Source organism: Zingiber officinale, chromosome 11B, assembly GCF_018446385.1.
Source record: "Zingiber officinale cultivar Zhangliang chromosome 11B, Zo_v1.1, whole genome shotgun sequence".
NCBI classification, from domain to species: Eukaryota; Viridiplantae; Streptophyta; class Magnoliopsida; order Zingiberales; family Zingiberaceae; genus Zingiber; species Zingiber officinale.
Genome location: NC_056007.1, coordinates 11,261,889 through 11,287,202, shown reverse-complemented (window position 1 = coordinate 11,287,202; position 25,314 = coordinate 11,261,889). Strand labels below are relative to the sequence as shown.

At 39.0% G+C, this 25,314-nt stretch overlaps 1 protein-coding gene across 1 annotated transcript in view; it reads right to left on the bottom strand.

Moving 5' to 3' along the window:
• Positions 1-25,314, bottom strand: part of LOC122034992 (rab3 GTPase-activating protein catalytic subunit-like) — a 61,358-nt gene that overhangs the window by 4,499 nt on the left and 31,545 nt on the right. Inside the window, exons 10-17 of the mRNA XM_042594352.1 lie at positions 19,733-19,842; positions 19,543-19,632; positions 17,001-17,123; positions 16,692-16,825; positions 11,678-11,755; positions 11,551-11,600; positions 8,008-8,191; positions 7,843-7,914 (exon numbers count right to left, since the gene is read on the bottom strand). Of these exons, the coding sequence (XP_042450286.1) occupies positions 7,843-7,914; positions 8,008-8,191; positions 11,551-11,600; positions 11,678-11,755; positions 16,692-16,825; positions 17,001-17,123; positions 19,543-19,632; positions 19,733-19,842 (841 nt within the window). The remainder of the gene's footprint in view (positions 1-7,842; positions 7,915-8,007; positions 8,192-11,550; positions 11,601-11,677; positions 11,756-16,691; positions 16,826-17,000; positions 17,124-19,542; positions 19,633-19,732; positions 19,843-25,314) is intronic.

Genomic DNA, 25,314 nt, shown 5'->3' with positions numbered 1-25,314 from the left:
TTTTTAATAGGTTTATCTCTTGCGATTGTGAAATACTTTGTAAGGTAAGCTTTTGGTGTTGTGACTTACATGCATTAATTTAAACACTTGTTTTCAGTTGCATGTTACATATATGATATATTCTAGATTGCTGATTATTATAGATTATCATAAATCGTGTTTATTGTTACACATATTTTGTATACACCCAAAGAAGTTTACACCCTATATGGAATAGTGATTGACATAAAAACAAATTTCAAGTTATTAAAAGAGTAAATTATCCTAAACTCCCTGCATGCAAACTCAACTTCCTCCTCAGTCCCTGCATAAGAAAGAAATTTGTTTCCACTCCCTTCATGCAAACTTTTCTTTGTTTCAACTCCCTAATGCACACGTACCTAATTGCCCTCATTTTTTAAGTACAAAATGTCTAAAATGAAGTATAATTCCTACTAAATTCAGCACATTTAAATTAGAATCTAATATATTTTCTATTAAATTGAGCACAACTCTTTTTCCGCCTGACTAATCAATTGATATACTCGATTCTAGTTAAATGGTATTGAATTTAAGAGGAATTATACCATTATTTTTTATAGAACAAAATCTCTCATTATTTTTTATAGGTACAAAAAGTCCAAAATGAGATATAATTCCTTCTAAATTTAGCATCATTAACTAGAATCGAGTATATCAATCGATTGGTCAAGTAGAAAAAGAGCCGTGCTCAATTTGATAGAAAATATACTATATTATAGTTTAAATATACTGTATTTAGAAGGAATTATACTTCATTTTGGACTTTTTGTACCAAAAAAAATAAGGGCAATTAAGTAAATCGGTGTATATTAGGGAGTTGAAGCAAAGAAAAGTTTGCATGTAGGGAGTGAGAATAGATTTTTTTGACGCAAGGACTGAGGAGGAAATTGAGTTTGCTATTAAGGATTTTAGGACAATTTACTGTTATTAAAACAACACTGAGTTATTTAGGCAAGTTGGAGATGTTGGTGCAACCTTAGGTCAAGGTTGACCTGGGTGACCCGACTCGAGTTGACCTGACTCGAGGTATATTTTGATGTTTGACAAGAATAGAGAAGTTGTATTTTGATGTTTGACAAGAATAGAGAAGTTGTATTTTGATGTTTGACAATAATAGGAACTTGGGGGATTGTGGGTGCAACCTTTGATCAAGGTTGATCTGGTTGACCCGACTTGAGTTGACCTGATTCGGGAAAAGTCCAAGTATGGAGACTTGGCACGGAAAAGTCCAAGCAGGGAGCTTGGCACGGGAAAAGTCCAAGTATGGAGACTTGGCACGGAAAAGTCCAAGCAGGGAGCTTGGCACGGGAAAAGTCCAAGCAGGGAGCTTGGCACGGGGAAAAGTCCAAGTATGGAAGCTTGGCATGGGAGGTCGGAGAGGGCTCGGTAGCTCGTTCTCCGGACTAGGTCAGAGGCCGAGCTCGCTCCGACCGGATGGAGTCGGAGAGGGCTCGAGCTCGCTCGGACCGGACGAAGTCGGAGAGGGCTCTGCACTGCTCTCCTGACTAGGTCGAGAGGGCCTTGAGCTCGCTCTCGACCGGACGAAGTTGAGAAGGCTCGGCACTCATTCTCCGCACTAGGTCGAGAGGGCTCAGCTCGCTCTCCGACCGGACGAAGCGGAGAGGGCCCGATAGCTTGTTCTCCAGACTAGGTCGAGAGAGGTAGCTCGTTCTCGGACCGGGAAGACGTTAGGGTTTAGGGGACCGATCAGCGTAGGCATTGATCGGTCCCCAGACCGATCCAAGAAAGTTTCTGGATCGATCCGTCGACCGATCCGGATACTTAGTTATCCGATCGGTTTCGTGACAATCGCAACCACACGAGCTCTCGTGGGTTATCCGATCGGCCCGTGACCGATTAGTAAGAAGGCGATATGATTCGAGACATTTATAGTCGACGGTCGTGGACCGATCCATTTATAGGCCGATCGTCCACGATCGATCAGGATCGCAACCAACTCTGTGAGTTGACGGTCTAGGGACCGATCGGAGGGCCCGATCGGTCCCCGACCGATCAGATCCGCTCGACCGATCGGTGGAGCTCGACGGTCAGTTCAGCCGAGTCACAACGCTAGATTTCTTCTTCTTTGTTTTCTTCGCAGTTCATATAAGAAGGCCACTACAGGGAAACCGACTACACTTCTTGCTCTTGCGATCGAGCTTTGAGCTCTCCACCGCTGAAGCTTCGTGTGAGCTTCCTCGGCTGGTCAAGCTGCTGTTGTGGTTGGCATCCGTGAAGTTCTTGCTTATCAACAATTGACGAGAAGGCAAGCAAACTAGTGTTTTACATTCATATTGTTCTTGACTTCTTGCAGTATTTCTTGTACACTACAAGAGAGTGGTGAGGTTTCTCCACCCGAAGGAGTTTTATTAGCCGGTTTTCGGGGTCTCATCCACCGACGGATTGATAGGATTCATCCACCTTACGGACACGCCGAGGAGTAGGAGTATCATCTCCGAACCTCGTATACCGTCCGCTTGAGGTTTGATATTCTCCTGCTTCGCTTTATCTTTTATTTCACCGCGCTAACTCAAATCAGTAGGAAGAAACGCATTGGGGCCTATTCACACCCCTCTAGCCGCTATCCGAAGGTCCTAACAAGTGGTATCGAGCGAGGTCGTTTCGGATTAACACCCGGGGAGCACGAGCTAGAGAATGGATCAACTCGGAGAAGACGCCATGATTCCACCCTTCTACGATCGCGACGACTTCGCGCTTGGAAGGTAAGAATGAAGTATTTTCTTATGACTAACCTAGTAAATTGGAATTGTGTACAAGTAGGTTTTATTCCTCCGGTGGATAAAGAAGGAGAACCTCTCGAAAAGAAGAAGTGGACGAAGGAACAAATCCACCAATCCATAATCAACGACGAGGTAACGAAAATCTTTGAATTTTCATTACCTAATGATATCTTGTGTAAGATAGGTAGATACAACAATGCCAAGGAGTTGTGGAACAACTTGGCTAAGTTCCATGAGGAGAGCTCCAATTCAAGTCATGAAGAGGAGTCAAGTGAGCCAAGTAGCTCACATCATGGAGGTATGGAATTAGAAGTTGAGAGCTACTCAACATCTAAGGAAGAAGAGGAGGAGAGTTCTTCTTCAAGACTGGAGCAAGAAGAAGAAGCCTCTACCTCCGGAATGGATGAAGGAGAGAGCTTATATCTATCCTCAACCCTAGGTAACTCAAGCAACTTAATTTCAAGTAAATTACATATAATGTGCTTTGAGTGTAGGGAATATGGGCATTACAAAAGTAAATGTCCAAAGAGGATTAGGAAGACTCCACCGGCACCAAAAGTCAAGGAAGCCGGAGTCCCGATACGCAAGGGCAAGGAGCACGTGGTGTGCTTCCAATGCAAGCAAAGGGGACATTATAGGAGTCAATGTCCAAGGGGGAGGCAACCTCACAAGGAAAAGAGACCAAGCACATCAATGGGGGGAGCTAAGGCAAACTCTAAGGTATCCTTTAAGGCACATTCTTGCAATTCTAATAAGACACATGCTAGTAGTTTTATTGCAATTGTCAATAATGATAAGCATGATAACCATAGAAACCGATACATGTGCTTAGGTGCCAAACATGTTAGCCTAGATAAGGACAATGCTAGAAATGCCAACCCTAGAGTTAACTCATCTAAGGTTAAGGAAAACCTAGATAGGAATCCCAAAACAACTAGACATATGCCTAGGAATACCTCAAAGAAAAATGGAAAATTAAAGCTTGAGGTATTAAAGAAGGAAAATCAAGTCTTGAGGTCAAGACTTGACACCTTAGAAAAGGCTCTTAAGAATTTGGAGAAGTCAACTCTAGGGTCTAAGGGTCAAAAATCAAAGCCCAAGGACATGAGAGGTTTGAGTCACAAACCTAAGTCTCAAGTGGTCAAGCCCGCTTATCATAATGTTCCATTCGATTATGGAACAAGACCTAGGGCTAGGAAGACTATCACCAAGGTCACAAGGGGAGTCACCCCTAGAGTTGATCTTGATGAGTCCCAAATGACCAAAGCTTTAAAGCCTAGGAGGGTCATTAGGAGGGTTGCTAGGGAAGTCATCCCTAGTGAATATTTAGTGAACCCAATGAGCTCAAATAGGTATTGGGTTCCTAGGAGCGTGATTCCTTCACGCTAGATGGTTTAGGGTGTGCCAACCTTAATTGGATAGGTAGTTAACCTACTCATGGCAAAAGGTGGCATTTTAGGAATTTTCAAGGTGTAATCAAGCCTTGAAAATGAAATTAAAAATTATTCTTAAGGTGATTAGGATGTGCCAACCACATTTGAGGAGTTTTCTAGGGTCAATCTAATTGGCACATAGTGATCTAAAAATCTTTAGTATATGATTTTAGGTCTATTACATTTAGGAATATAGAATTTATGGTAAAATTATCAAAAATGGCAACTAAGGCTAGAATTAGGTATTTTCTATACCTTTATATGTTATTTGCCATACATTGTTTGTCATATGTTATGTCATGACATCATATTTAACTTATTATCATTTAAAATGTCATGATAATACTTAGGTTACTTATATGTCATGCCTTATTTAAGTTTCATACTTTATGTCATGACATCATGACATTGGCACTTATTTCCACTTATGATATTATTTTATGCCATGTCATCATCTCTTGCATTTATGATCAATTAAATTGATTTAAGGATAAAAACACAATTTGATATGGAGATCTAATTGTTGTTTAGAAAATGCATGAGAACTTAGCTTAAGATGACCTAAACCCATATCTCACATCAAAATTGACTTGGATGTGTTTGATACACCTTAGATGTGTGTGAGATATTAGGATGATGAGTTAGGATCAAGGTGCATAGTTCTTGTAACTAGATGAGCCTAATTCGAAATTGAGGATCATAGGGAAAACTTGCGTACAAGTCATGTACATTTAGCCCTAAGATTGTGGTCCTAAATTGAATGTTTTAAGATCATTTCAAAATTGATTTGAAAAACCTTGATGAATCTTTTCTAGTGATAGCATTCATCATTGAGCAAGTTGATACAAAGATGGATTAACCTTGAGCTATTTCAAAGTCTTTCGAACTTTGTATCAAGATTTAAAAATGGAAGTTATTTTCATAGAAAACTATTTTTCCATAATAATATATGTTATGAGGAATGTATCCTCAAAATTTTACAATTTTCTGTGATTTTTTAGGGGTTTCTGAATTTCGGGAGAAAAATCAGAAATCCTTATCAGAGAGTTGTGGACCGATCAGAGAAGATCCTGATCGGTCCAGGGAAGTCTGGATCGGTCACTGGACCGATCCAGGGCAGTGTGGATCGGTCTGGTGACTGATCCAGTGGAGTCCTGATCGGTCTGGTGACCGATCAGAGCGTGCCAAAATGCTGATTTTCGACTGTTGTCTGAAATTTCAGCTATGGAAGTTGGAGCTTTAGATTTCTAAAGGGTTGAAACTCTCCAAGACATTGTTGGTACAATGGTCAAGGAGGAGTTGACCTTTAGGGGGAGTTTTACCTAATGGTCAAGGAGGAGTTGACCTTTAGGGGGAGTTTTACCTAATGGTCAAGGAGGAGTTGACCTTTAGGGGGAGTTTTTACTCGTCAAGATTTCCGAGGATGAGTGATATGGCATTATCACTGTGGATTTTAGTATCAAGGGAGAAATTAAGGGTTTCAATGAAAGGTATGGGATTTTCATTAGGAAGAAACTCTTGACCTTGATTCACTCTTTTTGATGTGTGTCAAAAAGGGAGAGAATGCCCAGAGAATGTTCAAGGAAGAACATTGGAGTTTGGGGAGAATGTTCAGAGAATGTTCAGGGAAGAACATTGGAGAACTATTGGAAAACCTGAGTTAGGTTATCGGGTTAACCTAACTTGATTATGGTTTTTGTCAAACATCAAAAAGGGGGAGATTGTTGGTGCAACCTTAGGTCAAGGTTAACCTGGGTGACCCGACTCGAGTTGACCTGACTCGAGGTATATTTTGATGTTTGACAAGAATAGAGAAGTTGTATTTTGATGTTTGACAAGAATAGGAACTTGGGGGATTGTGGGTACAACCTTTGGTCAAGGTTGATCTGGTTGACCCGACTTGAGTTGACCTGATTCGGGAAAAGTCCAAGTATGGAGACTTGGCACGGAAAAGTCCAAGCAGGGAGCTTGGCACGGGAAAAGTCCAAGTATGGAGACTTGGCACGGAAAAGTCCAAGCAGGAGCTTGCACGGGAAAAGTCCAAGTATGGAAGCTTGGGAGGCCGGAGAGGGCTCTGGCTGCTCTCCTGGACCAGGTCGAGAGGGCTCGCTCTCTCGGACCGGATGGAGTCGGAGAGGGCTCGGTAGCTCGCTCGGACCGGACGGTCGAGAGGGCTCGGCACTGCTCTCCGACCAGGTCCGAGAGGGCTCAGCTCGCTCGGACCGGACGAAGTCGAGAAGGCTCGGCACTGCTTCTCGGACTCAGTCGAGAGGGCCTCTGCTCGACCCGACGCGAAGTCGGAGAGGGCCCTAGCTTGTTCTCCGACCAGGTCGAGAGGGCCCAGCTCGCTCTCCGGACCAGAAGACGTTAGGGTTTAGGGTTGGGAAGCTAAAATCGAGGGTTTGGATCGGTCCGACCGATCCAGGAGTGCTACCGGATCGGTCCGTCGACCGATCCAGGATGTTTGTTATCCGATCGGTCTCGCGATCGATCGCAACTACACGAGCTCAGGTTATCCGACGGCCCGTGACCGATCGCAGAAGGCGATATGATTCGACATAGGTTGATCGGTCCGTGGACCGATCCACTATAGGCCGATCGGTCTGAAACGTATCGCAAGCAACTGATCGAGCTCTGATCGGTCCGGGACCGATCAGGGGCCGGTCCCCGACCGATCAGATCCGCTCGACCGATCGGTGGAGCTCGATCGGTTCAGTCCCAGCCGTTGAGTCACGCTAGATTTCTTCTTTGTCTTCTTCGCAGTTCAGTTTATAAGCCACTACAGTGAAGCTGACTACACTTCTTCTTCCTCACTATGCGAGCTCTCCACCGAAGCTTCGTGAGCTTCCTCGGGTTTCAACCCAATCGAGCAGTTACCGTGGTTGGCATCCGTGAAGTTGCTGCTTCATCAACAGTCGACGAGAAGGCAAGCAAACTAGTGTTTTACATTCATATTGATCTTGACTTCTTGCTGTATTTCTTGTACTCTGATCTTGCTGTTGCAAGAGAGATCGTGGCGAGGTTTCTCCACCCAGAAGGAGTTTTTATTAGCCGGTTTTCTGGGGTCTCATCCACCGACGGATTGATAGGATTCGTCCACCTTACGGACACGCCGAGGAGTAGGAGTATCATCTCCGAACCTCGTTATATCGTCGCGTTTGAGGTTTGATATTCTCCTGTTTCGTTTCTATCTTTTATTTCCGCTGCGCTAACTCAAATTGTAGGAAGAAACGTGCATTTCGGGTCGGCTATTCACACCCCCCCTCTCTAGCCGCTATCCGAAGGTCCTAAGATTTGTGTTTTGTCATATTTATTTAATTTTCTAATAAATTTGGAAGGTGAATATTTGAGCAACTCACATGAGTAGTCTCAAAGCATCGAGATTGGAGCCTTGAAATGAAAAAGGTATATCTAGGAGTGCGGCAATAATAGTCTTCTAAGTTATAACTATATTTTTATCTTTTATTGTGTTAATTATTCCTTGTTTCTAAATTAGATGACTCTAGTAGTAATATCAACTCTGCAATGGTCAACATGGTCAGGATAGAGAATTGGCTAAGGGACAGCTTGTGAACCAGCAAGTCTTGCTTAACAAATAAGAATATTAAGAGAGAAGCCTTAAAGTTAGAAATAGAAATCAAACTTACAAAAGCATCACCAGAAGCTTCAACAGCACGAAGCCTTTCTTCATGCATATCTTCTGTCATAATTGGTGCATCCTAGAATTGAGAACATAGAAAGCACAATTAACAGATGAGAAATAAAGCTTTGATGTGTACAACTGCACAAAAGAACCAAGATGAAAAGATAACCTGTGTGTATGGAGCATGCATCTTTTGAGACGAGCACAACAGCATCATTGAACCGACAACACCAGCTGATCCTTTCCGTTGTAGATTTGTTGTTTGTGAATTAGGATATTCTTCTGTATTAGTGTGTTTTTCAGAACTCGAGGAAGATAATTCTGGATCTTGATGCAGAAAAGTTCTTGGGTGACTGTAACAAAGTTTTAAGTAATTTAAATCTGTTGATAATGAACCATAAACAGGTTGTTGCAACCATAATGTGAGAGTTTTAGAATAATAATTTTAAACTTAATGGAGCTAAACTCAATGGAGCTAAACTCAATGGAGCCAAAGAAAGGGCACACCTATCTCATGTCAAGATTTAGGAAGTTGTCCAAGAAATCTATTTCGATCTTGAAAAAAATACAGCTCAGTGTTTTGAGATTTAGAGTACTATCCACACTCCTTAGCAGGGTCCTCTTAGTGTCACCCTTATAATGCATTAATGAAGTTGTGGTAGGAGATGCACCTTTCTTATGATCCAAAGTAGGAGCATCTGAATGATGATCTGAATTCTAAAATATAGCAATATGCAAAGGAAAAATTATTTGGTTTCCTCTAAGGATTCAATACTAATGTTGATGAAATGCATGACTGTTTGCTTGGGACCAAGTCGGTACGTCTCTCTGAGAAGCATTTTGCTGAAGTACAAAGGGAGGAGAGAAAAATGAGCCACACAGTCCCTCAGTAGATCACCAACCAAGCTCTATGCTTGCTACCTATAAGTGCGAGGAGATTCACTAAAAAATTGGTGTGACTGCTGCAATAAACTCTTTCAAACCAGGAAAACTTGCTGGAAAATATAGGTCCACCAATAAATTGAAATCCAATAATAAGGAGGAAAACTTAGCAAGTGTTGATACTATTACTGAGGTGGGAAAAGGTATAAAATTGAGCCTATCTAATGAACAAGTATAGATTTTTAACAGACTTTTAAGTTTTAAGCCAAACTCGGTTATCCAAGGGACCGAATGCTTCTACCTCCCAACTGAAAGCCTCCACTACACAATCACGTAGTTTGAAATTCTCATTGTTTAAGAAGGTGAATTGCATACTGGGAGGAATGGAAATTGAACTTGTTTCAAGACTGAAGATTGATAGGCTGAGGACAATCTTTTGTAAGTTAAATGATAATTCTCGAGACTCTAGCCTTGTACCAGATAATCAGTCCTTGAATTAAAGACAAATCTAATACGGAATTGCAGATTTCAGAAAGCAGGATAACTGATGTCTGGAAATTTGCTATTGAAGAGGCTGTTTGAAGGGGCTTCTGAATGAAAAACCGAGGTGAAGGTTGAAAATAAACTAGTCTGGATCTGCACCTCAGCAGTATGGCTAATGCAGATCTAATGAAACCAACTCCAAACAATCTTTAAGCAGAAGCTAAAGCAGAGCAAAAATTTGATCAGAAACAGTGGATAAGCAGTGAAGAAAATAGAAAAATCTAAGACATGTACTGTATTTTGGAAGAAACTTGAATATAAAAAAGAGGCTGGAAATGTGGAAAGCCTAGGAGAAGCTGTTCTGAAAGGACTGGAAGAAATATGGTCTAAAAAATCAAAACAAAATCAGATTAGTTTTAAAACGGACCACAAAAAAGAAAACTTCAAGCAATGTTACTGAGAGTATGAAGTCTTCACTATTATGACCATCCATATCCGATAAAAACAAAAAAGAAGGGCAGCCCGGTGCATGAAACTCCCGCTATGCGGGGTTCCGGGGAAGGATCCATTATACGCAGCCTTACCCTGCTTTTTTTTGCAAGAGACTATTTCCAGAATTCGAACCCGTGACCTTATGAGCATCCAGATTCGATAAAGACAAGAAAACCAGCAAAATTTGATACTGGAAGAACTGCATGGTTCTGAGATGCAGTTTTCCTTGTTTCCTGAGAATCTAGAAGAAGACCTCACTACTTGGGAGCAAACATGCAGAGGAACACCGTGGTTGCACTGCTAGGAGTAAGCTTATGGATTTCTCCAGTAAGCTTATGCAGTAGTGCAAGAGAAAGTTATTTGTTCCTTCCCTCTGGAAAAGGCTCCCTATCGGATAAGGTCAGGAACACCAGAAGAGGAGAAAGCTATCATATCAGACATGAGAAGTTAGGTTCTTTTCTGAGAACTGGTAAGCAGGGTTGTAAACAAGCCGAGCCGAACCGAGCCGAGTTTTGGGATGTTCAAGCTTGTTTGATAAGGTAACTGAGCCAAGCCGAGCTTAAAATGAACCAAGCCTTTGAAATGATTGTTCAAGCTTGGTTTGGTTTATTTTTTATGAGCTTAAGCTTATTTGAAGCTTGGCTTGAGCTTAGTTCATTTAGATGTTATCAAACTCTCAATTCAAGCTTGGTTCGAGCTTGGTTCGTTTAGATGTTATCGAGCTCTCAATTCAAGCTTGTTTGATTGTTTGAAACTTTTAATTGTTTGATTAGTTATTGAGCTTGATAATTTAAACTTATTTGTTTATTTTATTTTATTGTTTATTTAACATATTGATAAGAGTTTTATTAATGAATAAGGTTCGTGAACATTGTTCACGAGCGATGTTCACGAACATTGTTCACGAACGTTAACGAGCTGAACATATATGTGTTCAAGCTTGTTTGTTTAGTTTAACGAGCTGTTCAAGCTTGTTTATTTAGTTTAACGAGATGTTCAAACTTATTTATTTAATTGATCTTGTGTATATTGAACGAACATAAACAAGCTCTTACCAAGTCGAACACCAAACTTATTCACAAATGCCTGGTTCAGCTCTACTGGGAAGGAAAAGGAACACGAGGCTCTAATACCATGTTAATTTTAGGGATGATAATACTCTTAGGTAATTTCCATCTACGTCAATATAGATTGCCATTATTGCTAATTTTCATTTACAACCCTCAGATTGGTATATTACAATTGAGATCTATGTATCTACAATTTGGTCCTCATCAATTTCCAACACAAAACATCATAGAAAAAATGTCATTTGAACCCTCCACCACTAACAGAATTCCTCTCCTAGCTACAAAACCATGTAAATGTTGCCTCCCTCACCAGAAAAAAAGGTACTATTCTAGAACTACGTGGAAATTAATCCTATTTTATAAATCTGAATTTTAAAATGAAGGCATCCAATTATAATGAACAATATTGGTTGGTTCATAAGGTATCAAAGATTCAGTATATCCAGTCCTATTTTCAGGTGCAAACAAATGAATAACATAAAGTAGCTATGTAATCAACAATAAGACAGGAAGTGTATACAAAAAGTTGGAATGAGCATGTGGGAAATAAATTTTAAGAAAACTTTGATCCTAATTAAAATCTAAGTCAGTGTTACAACCCATGGATATGTATTTTGGAGTAAGTGGGTTTGCAGATTGCACTTATCTTTCTGATTGCACAGAAGCTCTTCTCACAGTTAGAAATTATTTGAAGGTTATCCACTTACAGTCTTGATGCTAAATGCTCAGGAAATGTTTTATGACAACGAATGTAAAAGAAAGACAACAGTGAGTGCATATCTTACCAGTCATTTTTATCTTTCACAGACTTGGATGGATAAGTTGCAGCATTTACCTGTATTTCAAGCTCAGGAGTGCTATTATCCAATCTTAACTGACAAAGACTAAAAAATCGTGGAAATAATGGGTCACCTTTTCATCATAAATCTGGTTCACATTTTCAGTGCTCTTGTCAAAGTGGCTTGATTTCTTCTCAATGCATATTGCAAGCTTGAAAAAATATGAAGAAAAGTGAAGATCACAATTTTATGACAGTAGATACTTCTATCTACCAACCTAAGAGTTTCATTTTGCATATGAAAGTTGTATACGCCAACAATGAATTGCACTATTAGTGATTATTATAAAGTATCTACTGATATGGTAAATTTTCATATTGTATTCACAAATTTAATTTTTTTCATAACTTTTATTCCAAAAAGCATTAATATTTAGTGATATGATAAATTTTCATAATGAATTTACGAATTTCAAGTTTTTCGCATCAATTTTAGAAGCATTAACATCTTTATATCTACTTTATTCAGCAATATTATGAAGAAAATTAATTACAATGCTTGTCCTACCAACTTATTTATGCATTAGTTCAATTTTCAAATTACAAGATACGTTAATTTCAAGGTTTATAATCTCGACCCGTACCGAGGTTTCGGTCCTATATCGGAACGATACGATTCCGGTATCATATCGTGCCGTGCTAATACAGTTTTGGTATTTTTTTATTTATATATAATAATTATCAGATAAATATATTTATTGTGTATAATTTAAAAATAAGTTGTATATTGATTTTATATAACCCCACCTAGTGGGATAGACTTGGTTGTTGTTGTATTAATTTTATATAAGTTCTCCATTATTGAATAACTTAATATTGCTAGAAAAACAATCAAATATAGTTTTCTTTAAAGAAAATTAATCTATCAATAACTCGAATTAAAATTGATACATCATAATATATTACCTTACTAATACCAAAAGAAGTGACATGGATCATATGGAAACATTGATTCTTATAACATTCTGTTTATGTCAACTCTATAGTTCTCCAATGCCCAAATTAAATAATCATAATTATATAAATTAATACAAAGATACTATTTTATATATAATAATTATATAAATTAGCTATTTATTCATTTAATTAATTATTAACTTAAATAATATATATTTAAAATAGTAAAAAGATCAGAATATCAATTAAATATTAAAACAATACAAAAAATTAAAAAATATATCAGAATATAAATCTGATTTATTAGATTTTTTTAGAATTTTTTTAAAAATTTTAAATAAAATTTAAAACAGTAAAAAAAATTCAGAATTTGAAATTTCTCACTCAATGAAAGGCACATCCAAACAACAAGATGATGAATTCTTGATGTTTATGGAAAGGGAAAGACTTGGATGATGTTATTATTCTTCCTTGCACATTGGAAATATTGACGTAATCGAACATGCACACTACTAACTTGGAGTACAATTCAGTGAGGGAGAATGATGCAAATTAAGAATTGATTTTCTTTTTTAAAATTTTAAATTGTAGTCAAGTTCAGTAATTGTCCTATTTTAGATGCTTGATGTCTTTTTTAATTTGGCAACAATATTTTTTTTAATTTTGTTAGAGTTTAATGAGTATCTTTTAAGTAAGTGGGTATTTGTTACCCCATTTATTTTATTTTATTTTTCAATTTTAGTTGGATTGGAGCCTCTAAAAAGACTTAAACTCCCACTTTATAATTAATCTTTCAACCAATAATATTTTCTATTCAATAAATTTATCATTGTAGAAGCTTGGTGCTTCATGTTCATCTCCTTGCAGCTTGGTGTTGCACCACTAGCAGTATATGGTAATCTTAAGTATTTACTAATACTTCTATAAGGAAATAAGTGAGTAATGAAGGAGAGTGCAGCAAAAAGCTAAGGAGCTTTAGTGGTATAGATAAGCAGAAAATGGTTGACTCAACTAACATTGTGAAAGACTCAGTTGTTTCTTTCTAGCAAAATATAGAGGGACAGAGCACAAGTTGTTCAGATTCTTTTAAGTTACACTGAATCATTGATAGTGAACAATCTATTAGCTTCTCTTCAAATGAAAAAGGTATTAGAACCAAAGGAAAAAAATTGTCTGGATGCCCATTCAGCATTCAGGCAAAGGAGTATCAGATGGGATGTGAACTCTCCAGGACGTTTTGGCTTTGAGAGAGGTAAAAGCTCACCACAGTGCTCCATCTCGAGATACTAAAACTAACTCAACACTACTTTTGTAGTGAGGATACTGTGAATTGACCATTAAATTATAATCCATCCAACCTGATCTTCTGGTAGGCCATCGAGAATTGCCCAGTTGTCATGTGACAGAGCTGCTGAGGAATGCATATGGGGTATATGCGGCACAAAGAAAATTCCATGTAGAGTTTCCATATTCATCTGGATGGGTCATCTTCTATACTTCTAAAGTCTGTGTGCTTGAAGAGAAGATCCCAGCAAAGAAAATGGACCACAGCTAAGTGAATGAGTGAATATGAACACTGAAACACCATCATGCCAAAAAGGAGTCCTCTTCCATATCTAATGGCATGATAAATGAAGAATGGATGTAACATCATAATTTTCCAATCTCCAGTAGAAGTATATGTCATAGTGTAGAAGATGTGGCAAGTTAAGGGTCCATATTATTCTATTTTACTGAGAACCTCCAATATTTTGCTAATAAAGCCCAGTTATGAATCTCCAGATTGATATCCTTTAAACTTCCTCCAGCAGGGTCATTCTACCTGCCATGGCAAGGAAAGAAAAGGTATGGACACAATGGGTTGAGCATTTTTTTCCCCACCTTCAATACTAGTGGTTTCTAATAAGGCAATTATTGGTATTTAGCAGCAATAATTCACAAAAGAACAAACCCTAAATTTGTGGATTGTGTTATTTAGCAGAACAGAAGGTTTTAAATCTCAGTTTAGAGCTAGTGCCACGTTGAGCTAAGGAAGCATAACATAGCAACTATGATTTAATTAGACACAAATTTTACCCTGTTTGTGCTCTGAATGCCTGGGAGACCGTTTATCATAGGCATGCCTCAAACCACCACATGGCATAATACATGTAAAAAGACCAACTAATAGTTAAGTGTGTTGGTGCAATATCCCTTAGGTCAAAGTTGATCAAGTTGACTGAGCTTGAGTTGACTGAGCTTGAGTTGACTCAAATTTGAGTCTTGATGTTGGGGTTTCGATGTTTGACAATATATGAGATTGCAGGTGCAATCGTCCGTTTAGGGAGATTGTTGGAACAATTTCCCTCTAGTCAATATTTGACCAGGCTAACAAGAAGAAGAGTCAAGTAGGTCAAGGTTGACCGAATACTTGACTGGGAAAGTCCTAATTGGAGGTTAGGCAAGGATAAGTCCAACGGGAAGGTTGGCGGAAGAGGAAATCCAAGTGGGTCAGTGTTGACCGGACACTTAGTGTGGAAAGTCCTAGTGAGTGAAGTTAGGCTCCTGGAAATCCTGGTGAGTGAAGCCAGGTGATGTGAAAGACCTAGTGAGCGAAGCTAGACAGATGGAAATCCGAGTGAGTGAAGTCAGGTGAAAGTCCTAGTGAGTGAAGGTAGACAGTAAGAAAGTCCTGGTGAGTGAAGCCAGGTAATGGAAATCCAGGTGGATCAAGGATGACCGGACATCTGGTGATTGGAAGTCCAAGTAGGTCAAAGGATTGACCGGATACTTAGCACAAGGAGAAAAGTCCAAATAGGTCAAGGGATTGACCGAACACTCGGTGAAGAAGTCCTAACAGGTCAAGGTTGACCATATGCTAGGCAATGAGAAGTCCCAACTGGTCAAGGTTAACTGGATGTTGAGTTTGGGGATCTTAGACTTGAGTAGACAAGTTAGGGTTTGGTTAATCGATCAACCGATCGATTGAACTAGAGCCCAATCGATCAGCGGATTGATTGAAGATGCGCTGTGAGTAAAGGCAGCCTAATCGATCGATTGGCGAGACCTTCTCGCGAGCACAGAAAGAGTCCCAATTGATCAGCCGATCGATTGGACAACGCTAATCGATCGGTCGATCGATTAGGGCTGGATTTCTCGCAAGGATGCGAGGAAGTCTAAATCGATCAGTCAATCGATTCAGGGCTTTTTTCAGCAAGAGCACAGAGGCGCTCGGGATCGATCGGTCGATCGATTCAAGCCTCCCCAATCGATTGGTCAATCGATTGGGATATGACTGTTGCGCAGGTTGCGAGCTTTGGACGGCTAGGTTGCTCAGATCTGACGTGGCAATCGATTGGGAGCATGCTCAATCGATTGGGAGCCCTAGATCGTGAAGTATAAAGGCGACAGTAAGATTCAAACTCGACAGCGCTTACACGAAAATCCTCTCCACCGAGCTTACGATTCTTCCGCCAATTCTTGGAGCATCTTGAGGACAAGTGTTGCTGCACTTCCAAGATTCAAGAGGCATCGACAAGCTACACGAGATCGAACAAGAGAGGTTATTCATTGTATTGTTTACATTTACTTCTTGTTTCGAGTTGTATGCTTGTGTGAGTTTGTACGAGGTCTCTCCACCTCCGGATTGTTCCGAGAAGGAGTGTTTTTTCTTGGTGGAGAGTGCTCATGTGTGTGGATCCTTGGATTAGTCACCTCTTCTCAAGGTGGATACCAAGTAAATCCTAGTATTAGCATTGTGAGCTTGCTGTGAGGTTTTCCGCTGCATCATCATCATCTAGCTCCGAAGTGACCCAACAAAGTATATTAGGATAATAGAGGAAGGATCATAAACACTTATGAACCTTCAAATAGCTGATTGGAGGTCACCTACATGAATGACTTGGTTCTTTCTTTTCTTCCTTTTGAAAATACATTTAAAATAAAATCTTAAGCATGCTAAAAGATTAATCTTTAATATATAAGATAGAACAAAGTGATGGAAGATGTATTTTAGAGGTGATAAAAGAAACAAGATATGCACATAATGATAAAAGAAACAAGTTACGCAAATCACTATGTGCATTCAAAATTATGCAGCAGGAAGGTCAAAGTGTATAACCGTGTCAATGTTTACTAGTAAATTGATATGCTAAAGTAGTAGGGAAGGAAAGAATTCCAAGTAATGTTAATTGTAAAACATATGGGCTTTACCATTTGCAACTTCTGATGTATAAGACAAGTAGATAAGTCAATGCTGGAATCCTTTGGCATATTTGGCAAGGGTTGTGACTCATCCCAGCACCAGTGAACTTCACGAACAAATTCAATCCAGAGGGATGCTATAGCTATATTAACAACAAAGCTATTATTCTGATTAATGTAAACTATATAAATATATGATTGAATTCAGAATTAGAATGGAAGTCAAAGGTAAATAAAAATTCTTAAAGCAACAAAGTAAAACTACAAATTGTATATTCTATGAAGAGTATGTAAATGAGATCAGATAGAGATGCAAACCATGTATGTTACAACCACCAAACCAAAGTGAATGTAGGCAAAACTGAGCAAACAATGATTCTAGAGGTGCGCCTTTGACTGCACGACAGTTTTTATTTTCAAATTTTAGAGCCAAGCTTCCACCTGGAGGTAGGACAGAATATCAAATTTATAGAATGAAATAAAAAATAGAATATCATTTAAATATTATTCACAGTAACTAAAGCATGTTATAGAAAACTGCAATCATCATTTTGTGGAATCAATCACAGTTGTTATCTACTCAACATGAAAGTTTCCCAATTCCTTTAGACAAAAGTACAACTGTAAATGTCTACATCCTAATTCTAGATCAGAAACCAAACGACATTGTACTATAGTGATTGTTGATCAATGACCATTGAAATTTGCGGTAAATTGAGTAGTCTGAGTAATTTGATTGAGATGTCAAATAATATGGGACCCAACCCTAGTGAGATTGCAATAAGCTGGTCACAGCTGAACTCTAACTCGGCAAACACTCCATTTTACCTTATTGCATCTTTGCTTGAGTTGTTCATATTTACTGTTTGATTCATTAACAAGCAGTTGTTTATAACAAGTTTAATTTACCTTTCTTGATGACATGAGATTAGAGATTTCACGGATGCACATTTAGAATTATTCTACTTTTATTGCTATAGAGTTACTTGTGCTAACATGGCATATGAGATGTACGTACACTAACATGGTAATCTGTTTGGATAATTGTATTGCATTGAGAGAGATAAGAGTTAGCCGTACAAGTGATGAGATTGAATCTATGATGGTTAGGTCCTACAGTACCTAGTTGGGGATCATAAGATCATAGAGATATTTTGGATCTGTGACAGTTAGATTTTGTTCACACTTAGCTGGAGATCACACAATGAAATAGAGAGATTATGAGTCAGCAATTGCTGTCTGTTTGCTTTAGTGAGAGATCGCAAGACTAGATACAGTTTTATGCCCGAGCAGACACTTTGATTTGATTTGGGTGCACACTCAGAGATACATGATAATCCTCTGCCATCTAATTCTCCTCCGCTGTGGCCTAGGGTTGTTGCTCAGTACAACCAGTGGTGTTGAGCGTCCTCCTCCACCTAGTGCTCTATATCTAGGGTTGATGCTCGGCACACCCGCCGACACCAGCACAGCCAGTGAATTCTCATTCTGTCCGAGGACCAAAACTCCAACTGGGAACAAGATTTCTAAGCTTGCCTAAAATTATCATACATAATCAACTGGGATCCAAAACCTAAAGACTAATGATAATGGAATTGAGGCAATTACAAAGATTAAACAAAATGTAAATTCTTCATAAGATTACTCTTACTACACTTGTATCACAACCTAACTACTAATACAACAAGGATTCTAAGGATTTTCCAAAGAAATATTGTAAAGTAATAAATTTTGTCATTATGAGTGATAATCCTAATTTAGTGCTCAGTCTTATGCCAATCATGCTAGTGAACTTGTGGGATGAAAAGAAGACAACAAATCTAAAAAGTCTCAAGTAATCTAATAGGTGCTATGTATTTATGGTTCAATTACTTGGATGAAAGATATGAGGGAGATGAAGGGAAAGCTCATAACATTACATATTAAAGTTCATCATATATGTACATCTTTTTGTCACTCTTCCCTCCTCTCCCTCTTATCTTTAAGTAATTGAAACTTAAGGTTGATAATTTAACAATCTTGGGTGGATCAACAACCAAGAAACATACCTAACAAAAATTTTAAATATCCTTAGTCTAGACTTCACACTAAGTAAAAACTATGAGGTATTTACTTAATGAGGTAATAGGGCTAGTTTGCTTTCTAAGCAATATTTCTATTTCTAACCAATTCTGAAGTAACAATCTTTTTGTCATTGTCAGTGATAAACCCATTCCAGGATTAGACCCTAGCAATCATGCCACTTACCAGTTACCTTACAGGATGAAAAGGGAAAGGCCAAATCTAAAAAGTTCCAAACCATCTGATACGTGCCATGTATTAGGGGTCAGTATCATTACAATCTTGGTCAGATCAAGGAAAAAGATTTGGACCAAGAACAATATCTAATTAAGTTTTTACTCAATAAACAATACATGGAAACCAAAATTCTCTCATATACCTCACAATGTGTAAGTAAAAAACTGAGGCATCGCGTGCATGAACAACTAATTTGCCTTCCAAGGTATCATTTCTAATTATTCCAAACATTTGATTTGTAAAGGATGTTCCTACTTTAATAAATTAAAGAAAAATATATACAATGCCATCATTCAATAAGAAGACACGAACTAATTTCACACATCCAAGAGTCAATCAAGGAAGTATCATCTATATGCAAAATATAATAATATAACAAATAAAATGGACCACCTAGAGACAGATACCATTGGCAATATGTTCTAAAAGCATAAAATAACTAATTTCTGGTTCACGGTAATGTGTTGCAGGATCAGAGCATCGAGCATAAAAATATCAAGATAAAAAACTTGACACAAACAAATACATAGATGACAACTGGATTATCTGTGAGATACGATACCATCATGAAAAATTTCTTTCAGAACACGGTCGACGACAGTTGGGGGAGGTACAGTTGAAGACGTTGAACTACCAGATGCTGGATTTTCAACTGTCTAACATAAAAGAGAAATAAAAAGTCAGGAAGAATGATTTGTGTACCAAATATGCCCATGCTACATGTATGGGAAAGCATAATAATAAAATATAACCTGAAACAAAGTCTTCCAAAAATTGTGCCTCGTATGATTTCTCTAGTGCACTTACTAGAAGATGTAATTGGGAAGCAAATCCAACAAACTTCCCAGGTACATCATTTGTCCTAGAAAGAATTATCAAAGAATGTCTTCAATGAAATTAAATAAGAAAAAGATGTGGATGATCAATCACTTTACCTTCCAATTCCACAATGGAGGGAACAAAATTAGGGGACAAAAAGGTAAATAAAGGGTGCAAACTGATAAAAAGCAAACTTTAGGAAGAAGTATTATATTCTTTTGGTCAGAGAAGAAGTATTATATGCTTTTGGTCAGAAAAGAAGTATTATATTTTACATATGATGATGTTTAAAATAAAATTTTAGACGAGTTGAAAACATAAGTAGAAAACAACATAATGAACTCTTTAAATTTCTCTTTTGGTCTATAATAGCAGAGTTGTGAGCAGTTAATAAATAACCTGAGAAAATGTAAATAACCTGAGAAGATGACAAAATTGGAATGAAACATTGATTAGCGCACAAAAAAATATATTATTCCAAGAAGAAAAACTAAACATCCCAAGAATATAGAGAAAATACTACCCCAAATTGGTTTAAGTTACAATGGATAATTCAATTGCAATTTTACTGCACTGTTATATCATCGTCAAGACATGTGTCCAAATTAAATGGGGGTAAAGTATATAGATCTTATGCTTCCATTGAGTTCTATGCAAGGATATATTATTAGTAATATTAAAATCAATTTAATATACTAATGAAATAACTTTTGTACAAGGGAAACGTTTGAAATCCTGTACCCTCCTACTCATTACGATTTAGATTTATCAGGTCAAACAAAGGATCATTGGCGCACCGATTTTGGTGGACAGTCAAAAGGAATGGCACATTCTGGATACTGCTCAGCAACCGAGCAATATACTGCATGTATCAAGAAGTATACTGCTTTATACTGAACAGTGTCTACTACCAACAGCTTATTGGTCATATAGCCAATTGGGTTATTTATACTGGTTTCAAGCTGTTTGCATTTTCCCTCAACCTCTATTCTCCTCTTTTCTCTCAATTTGTTTTGTAGTGTCGTAAAATATTAATCATGCATGCAAGCTCTGAAGCTGGAGAAAATCAATAAACATGTAAACATTGCAGTCATCTATTCCATAGAGGCAGCATTGTGTGGGTAAACTACAACTAGCCAACCGCTAGCAGAGGTTATCAGATTCCTAGAATGCAACAAAAAGTTTGATTTTGAAGAATTAACTGAAGACCATAGTTGTTCAGAAATTAGAATCATATATTTCAAGATTTATATCATACAATACAATCCAATATATGATTCACATATAAAAAGAAATGGTTCTTACATACGAATAGAAAATCAAAAGAATTGTGATGATTCTTTTGACTCAATGAGTCTTATTTTATACAATTATAAAAATTAAAAAGAAGACCCATTAAAATCTAACCCATTAATTTCTTAAACTTAACCAATTTAAAACAAATTTAACTAATTAAAAAAATTGGGCAAAAATCAAGGAGCACCCTTTTTTTAGAATTTCATATTACTAATATATATGGTAACAAATTTCATTTCTTAATATATATGGTAAAATGTTATCTCGATTAAAAAGGTAATTTTTTCAGGAATGCAACAAGCATAGGTAAGAGGATACAAAAAGTAATTCAAAATTATTTCAGCAAGGTTCAATTGTGTTAATGCATAACGGGTGTCGTACTGAAATTGTATTTTGATCAAAAAATGTATACTTCGACATGGAGCCATATTTTAAACCTTACTCAAGAGTAAATAGAGAGCAACATTTATTTTCTCAAGTTTTGAAAGATGGCAACTTATAGTGTTTGTTACCTAATTAATCAAAATTTGACAATATAATGGGTTGATGTGATTGAACTCAATTATTACTGTTAGAATATGTATAGGGGTATTTTTGGCTTTTGTTCTATATCTTATTTTCTATATAAAGGTCTAACTCGTGGTTCTCAGGACACGAGATTTTAGGTTTTGCTTTAAACATGGTATCAGAGCAAGGTTAAAACCCTAATTTCTTTCCTCTCTGCCCCATCCGTTCCCCCTGCGCCGCCGTCGCGTCATCCAGGAGGGTTTGCGCCCGCCCCGCCTGAGCGCGCAGTCGGTCGTACCTGAGCTTCACCATGTCTGCTGGCCGCGACGACTAGAACTCGTCGAACTCCTCATCGGGCTCGAGCCTCGTCGACCTTTCTCCTCGTCGGGAACCCGTCGAACTCCTCGTCGGCCTTTCTCTCTTCCACGAGTTCTCCAGAGGCGACGGGCTGTCGGCTTCTTCAGTGCGAGGGGGGACGAGGCTACCACCAGTAAGGTCTCCACTCATTTCTTTTCTTCCTCTGCCCTAATCCTGGGTTGCGCCGCCGCCACCGGAGGCCGCACGGAGCAAGCCTCTGCCGTTGTTGTTTTCTTCTGCCCTAGCTTTGGTTCGACGCTGTTGCGCAGAGCTTCACCTCTACCGCTGTTGGTTTTCCCTGTCACCAGCAGCCAACAAGCCGGCGATTGCAGCCCCTCCTTCTGTGGTTAGTTGCTAGGAAATCTCTTCCAGCAGAAGCAAGCTCAATTCATCTATTCCAGCAGTCCGGTTCACAGTTCTATTCATGGCTACATCTAGCGCGCTAAAGCCGGATACCTCAATCTTTACCAACCATATCACTGCACCCTTCTCTTCCGAGCAGTTAGATGGTAAAAATTATATCTCTTGGGCATCTCACATTGAGCTTTGACTTGTTGGACAGGGTTATGAGACACATCTCACTCAAACTGAAGAAGATGTTCAAGTCGTTGATCGTCCTCTGTGGAAAAAGGTTGACGCTCAGTTGTGTTGCATTATCCGAACCACCATCCATCCATCTCTTAGGATGTCTTCCGTACTCATAAAACCTGCAAAGCTGTTTGGACACAGGCTCAACAACTCTTTACAAACACCTCTCGACGACTCTATCAAGTTTGTGAAGATCTCATGACCATCCTCAGCGCCCATCAGATTAAGGATTCAATGTCAACTTATCTGGGTTCAGTCTCTAGCCTTCTTTGTAACTTCAATGAACTGCTCCCACCTGCGGCCAATCCTGTTGAAAAGCTTGAAAATCGGAAGAAATTTTTTATGTCTCTGGCTTTATATAGTCTGCCCACATATTATTCTCATGTCCGTGATCAAATCCTGGGCAGCCCCACAGAAGCTACCATGGACAATACTTGGGCGACTCTTCTCCGTGTCCGGCCAAAGTTTTGACGATGCCTTCTTCCGTTTTTGTCGACTCGTCAGTTTTGGTCTCTCGACACAAAGGACCTTCACCTCGCAAGGGAGGCAAAGGACATCCTTGGTGTGATCATTGCCACCGACCGGGACGCACGATTGATAAGTGTTGGAGTCTACATGGTCGTCCTCCTCGTGCTCTGCTCAGATCGTTCAGAGTTTTGTTGTTTCTTTAGCTTCCACTTCACAGTTAACACCTGATTCGACTCCAACACCTTCCTATACTGACTTTTTGAAATGGTTTGAGAATCGTCGCTGATTCCACTACTACCATTGCACATGCTGGTACTTCCTTTGCTGGCATATCTCGTTTTTCAAGTTCTTGGGTTCTTGATTCTGGAACCACCGATCATATCACTGGTAATAAATCCCTACTTTCCTCTCTCACTACTTTTGGTAATTTACCAATGGTCACCATGGCCCATGGTTCTCAAACTCAATCCCAGGGTATTGGCATTGTTCATCCTTCTTCATCTCTTTCCATTCATAATGTTCTTTATGTTCCCGGAGCTCCTTTTAATTTATTGTCGATAAGTCAACTCACTCGTTCTCTTGATTGTGTCATTTCTTTTACTAACACGTCTGTTTCCTTACAAGACCGGAGTACGGGGAGGATGATTGGCTTCGGATGTGAATCTCATGGCCTATATCGACTTCAACAACCCTCTTTTTGTTGGTTCGACAGCGTCATCTCCACTACTTATTCATGCTCAGTTGGGACATCCAGGTATTAATAAGTTGAAGCAGTTACATCCTAGTCTTTCTCACTTAGAGTCTTTATCTTGTGAGTCGTGTCAATTAGGTAAGCATATTCGTAGTTCTTTTTCTCCTCGCATTGAGAGTCGGGCTATGTCTCCTTTTGTTTTGGTTCATTCTGATGTTTGGGGTCCAAGTCGTGTTTCTTCTACAATGGGGTCAAGGTATGTTGTTACTTTTATAGACGATTTTTCCCGTTGTATATGGATATATCTGATGAAGGATCATTCAGAATTGTTTTCTATTTTTGAATCCTTTTTTCTTGAAATAAAAACTCAATTTGGTACTTCCCTTCGAACTTTGTAAAGTGATAATGCACGCGAGTATTTATATACTCAGTTTCGTACTTTCTTGACATTTCATGGTGTGTTGCACCGCATGTCTTGCCCTCATACCCCTCAACAGAATGGGGTTGCAGAACTCAAGAATCGTTATCTCCTTGAGACCACTCGGACTCTTCTTCTTCATTCTCATGTCCCTCATCAGTTTTGGGGTGATACCATGCTTACTGCTTGTTATCTCATCAATCACATACCTTCATCCAGTCTCCAGGGTAAAATACCTCATCAGGTCCTTTATCCACATCAGTCTCTTCATCCTTTACCACCTCGGGTGTTTGGTTCTATATGTTTTGCTCATGCTCTTGATCCCGGAGTTGACAAACTCTCTCCCCGGTCTCATAAGTGTATCTTCCTTGGGTACCCACGGTCTTAAAAAGGGTACAAGTGTTATTCCCCTACTCTTCATCGGTACTTCATCTCTGCTGATGTCACATTCTTTGACTCGGTTCCTTTTTTCGGTCCTTCCGCTTCACAGGCCGAGGTTTCTCCCTCTCCACCTGCACCAGTAACTATCTTTTGTCCTCTGGAGGCGCCTCTATCATCTCCAGCCTCGTCTCCTCCTTTGCAGGTTTATCAGCGTCGTCCTCGTTCTGCCTTGCCGCCGACCAACACTGACACTGTCGTGGGCACATCTTTGGAGCCAAGTCCCTCGCCATTTCCTCCGGTCCCATCTCATGACTCTGATGTTCCTATTGCACTTCGAAAGGGTATATGTTCCACTCGTAATCCTTCTCCTCACTATGTTTCTTTGAGCTATCATCGTCTTTCTCCATCCTATTATTATTGTCTGTCTTCCTTGTCGTCTGTTTCTCTCCCAAAGACTGCAGGTGATGCCTTTGCCCATCCAGGATGGAAACAAGCCATGTTTGATGAAATGCGTGCCTTACAAAGCAGTGGGACTTGGGACCTCGTTCCTCTACCTCCTGGAAAATCAGTGGTTGGTTGTCGTTGGGTGTTTACGGTGAAAGTTGGTGTAGACGGCACGGTTGATCGGCTTAAGGCTCGTCTCGTCGCTAAAGGCTATACTCAGGTATTTGGATTGGATTATGGAAACACTTTTTCTCATGTTGCCAAGATGTCTTCTATGCGTCTTTTCTTGTCTATTGCTGCAATTCGTCATTGGCCCCTTCATCAATTAGACATCAAAAATGCATTCTTACATGGTGACCTGCTAG